At 34.5% G+C, this 2,412-nt stretch overlaps 1 protein-coding gene across 1 annotated transcript; it reads right to left on the reverse strand.

The window, feature by feature from the left end:
- Positions 1 to 2,398, reverse strand: LOC115882920 (YTH domain-containing protein 1-like). Its single transcript, XM_030901191.1, has 3 exons — positions 2,290 to 2,398; positions 1,859 to 2,016; positions 1 to 179 (listed from the first exon to the last, which is right to left on the reverse strand). Exons 2-3 carry the CDS (start codon positions 1,969 to 1,971, stop codon positions 56 to 58), a joined length of 237 nt encoding a protein of 78 aa, XP_030757051.1. The 5' UTR covers positions 1,972 to 2,016; positions 2,290 to 2,398; the 3' UTR covers positions 1 to 55.
- Positions 2,399 to 2,412: the final 14 nt, after the last annotated feature.

The raw sequence follows: 2,412 nt of genomic DNA on the forward strand, positions 1-2,412 counted from the left end.
TAAATCGATAAAAAATAAATGTAAAATAAGGTGAAGAGTGATTTAGAACAAAAAATTAATTATGTCTCTCCGTTTCGCTGTAAATTCTTATTAACTCTTCTCCTATATCTTGGCGTATCACCATGCCATCTTGGGCGTCGAAGATCGGTTTTCCAAAATTGTACGGGTTGTGTAAATGCCTAAAGAAAAAAATAAAGCGTACAGTTAATTGTACCATGTCCTTTCTTTAAGATTATTTTGAGAATTAATGCCACTAAAATGGAATACTAAAATTAAGAATATCTGTTTTTTGACATAAAAAACAGGAGTCCAAGGACACAATTTTCACAGCGGCTCCTGCTTCCTATCGCGAGTCATCGATGCCAGCGTGCTCTAATTTTTATAACTGTTATTTTTTGGAAGTAACAGTTGTTGGGAGCCTCGTAAAATACGTAGCACAGTGGACTGTTATTTTCAATCATGTTCATTTTTGGGAGTAACAACTGTTGTAAACTTGTAAATTGACTTAATTGACAAGTCATAGCTTACGACGCACTGTTATTTTAATATCATGGTATTTTTGGGAAATATCGATCAAATGTTGCGAGCATGGCAGGATTTCGTGACATAGCCATCGCGAGTTATCGATGTCAAACTGCCGTTATTTCTATAACTGTTATTTTTTGAAAGTAACAGTTAAGAACGTAGTTTTTTTTAATCATGTTAACTTTTTGGGAGTAACAACTGTTGTAAATTTGCTAGAATTTTGTAACGTGACGAAGCAGACTGCCATTACGAGCCATAGCTTACGGCGCGCTGTTATTTTCATATCTATTATTTTTTCGGAAATATTGATCAACTGTTGCGAGTATGGTAGAATTTCGTGACACAGCGAGATCTGGACTTTAAATCGTAAACCATCGATATATTAACATACAGTTATTTTCATATCTGTTATTCTTTGGGAGTAGCAACTGTTATAAGCCTGGTAAAATCCATTATGACCATCCATCCTGACAGCCCATTATCAGTGACAGCCGTCGGCGAATAGTTATTTTCATACCTGTTATTTTTGAAAATAACAAATGTTACAAACTTAATAGAATTTCAGAATAGAAGACACAGTGATCCAGATTGTGATTCTTCGATATTACCTTACTGTTATTTTCATGTATGTTATTCTTTGGGGGTAAAAACTGTTGTAAGCCTGGTAAAACCTGGGTGGTGGCGATTCCGATATCACATCACCAGCGGCCACTGTCGCGAACCGATATTTTCGTACCTATTATTTTTAAAGTAATAACTGTTGCAAGCATAATAAAAAGTCTTGGCACACCGATTCACACTCTGCGTAGTGAGCCATCAATGTTATGGCACTGTTATTTTCATATGTTATTCTTTGGGAGTGAAAACAGTTATAAGTCTGGCAAAACCCGGGTGATGGCGATTTTAACAGCCCATCGCCTAATGAGCGCCCAACGGCTGATAAACTGTTACTTTCGTACCTGTTACTTTTTGTAAGTAACAACTATTCCCAGCGTTTCATGGAGCGGCTAAACCAACTTAAAATAGCGAACCATTAATGACTGCGTACTATTGTGTTCATATCAGTTATTTTTTGTAAGTAACAACTGTTGCGAGCCTGAAAAGACTGTAGAGTGGTTGCTGTCGACGCACTGATATTTTTTTATGTTATTTTTTGGATGTAACAACAGTTGCGACGTGTTATTTTATAAATAACACTTGTAAAATAATATATTATATAATAAAATGTCTCTAAAATTTTGCGTTCAACAAATTTGTAAATTTTCATATCCAGTGGTTAGTTTTCATGGTCTCTAAATAATTAGATTTACTTCCACAAAAAAATATTACTTACTTTGTTTTATTGCGATGAACTGGACTGGTAAAAGTCCACGCGATGCTTGCTGTCGGTTTGCTAAAATTTTTTCCTATATTCAAGTTTTTATACTGCGCGATACCCATGAACATGTTCAATTCTCTGACGTAGAAAACCAGATAAACCAACTTTCCTTTCTGAAAAATAAATTTCCACAATAATTATACAATCTTTTGAATTGAAAACAACTTAAAAGTACAATCCGCCACTTAGACAACATACAAAAAAAAGTATCACAATTTCACCAGAGAACCACCAAAATAAAAATTATTATTAATATTTTTTCCAGTAATCCAACTGACAAAACTGTCACTATTTCAGTCATTTTTTGGATGTTGTCTGTCGAAAACTTCCTTGATTAGTTGAACAGAATACCTATAGTAAGTATATTCTATAAAAAATATACTTACCCCGGCAAGATACAACACTTTTTTCTCAGTCTGTGGCGAAAACACCCACTTGTTGCAACTCTGAGCAATATCTATGTTTCTCTTCTCGTTGGCTCTGATAAAAATGAAAATCGGGTTGTCAAT

This window comes from Sitophilus oryzae, unplaced genomic scaffold (genome assembly GCF_002938485.1).
Source record: "Sitophilus oryzae breed Bouriz unplaced genomic scaffold, Soryzae_2.0 scaffold_179_pilon_pilon, whole genome shotgun sequence".
NCBI lineage: Eukaryota > Metazoa > Arthropoda > Insecta > Coleoptera > Curculionidae > Sitophilus > Sitophilus oryzae.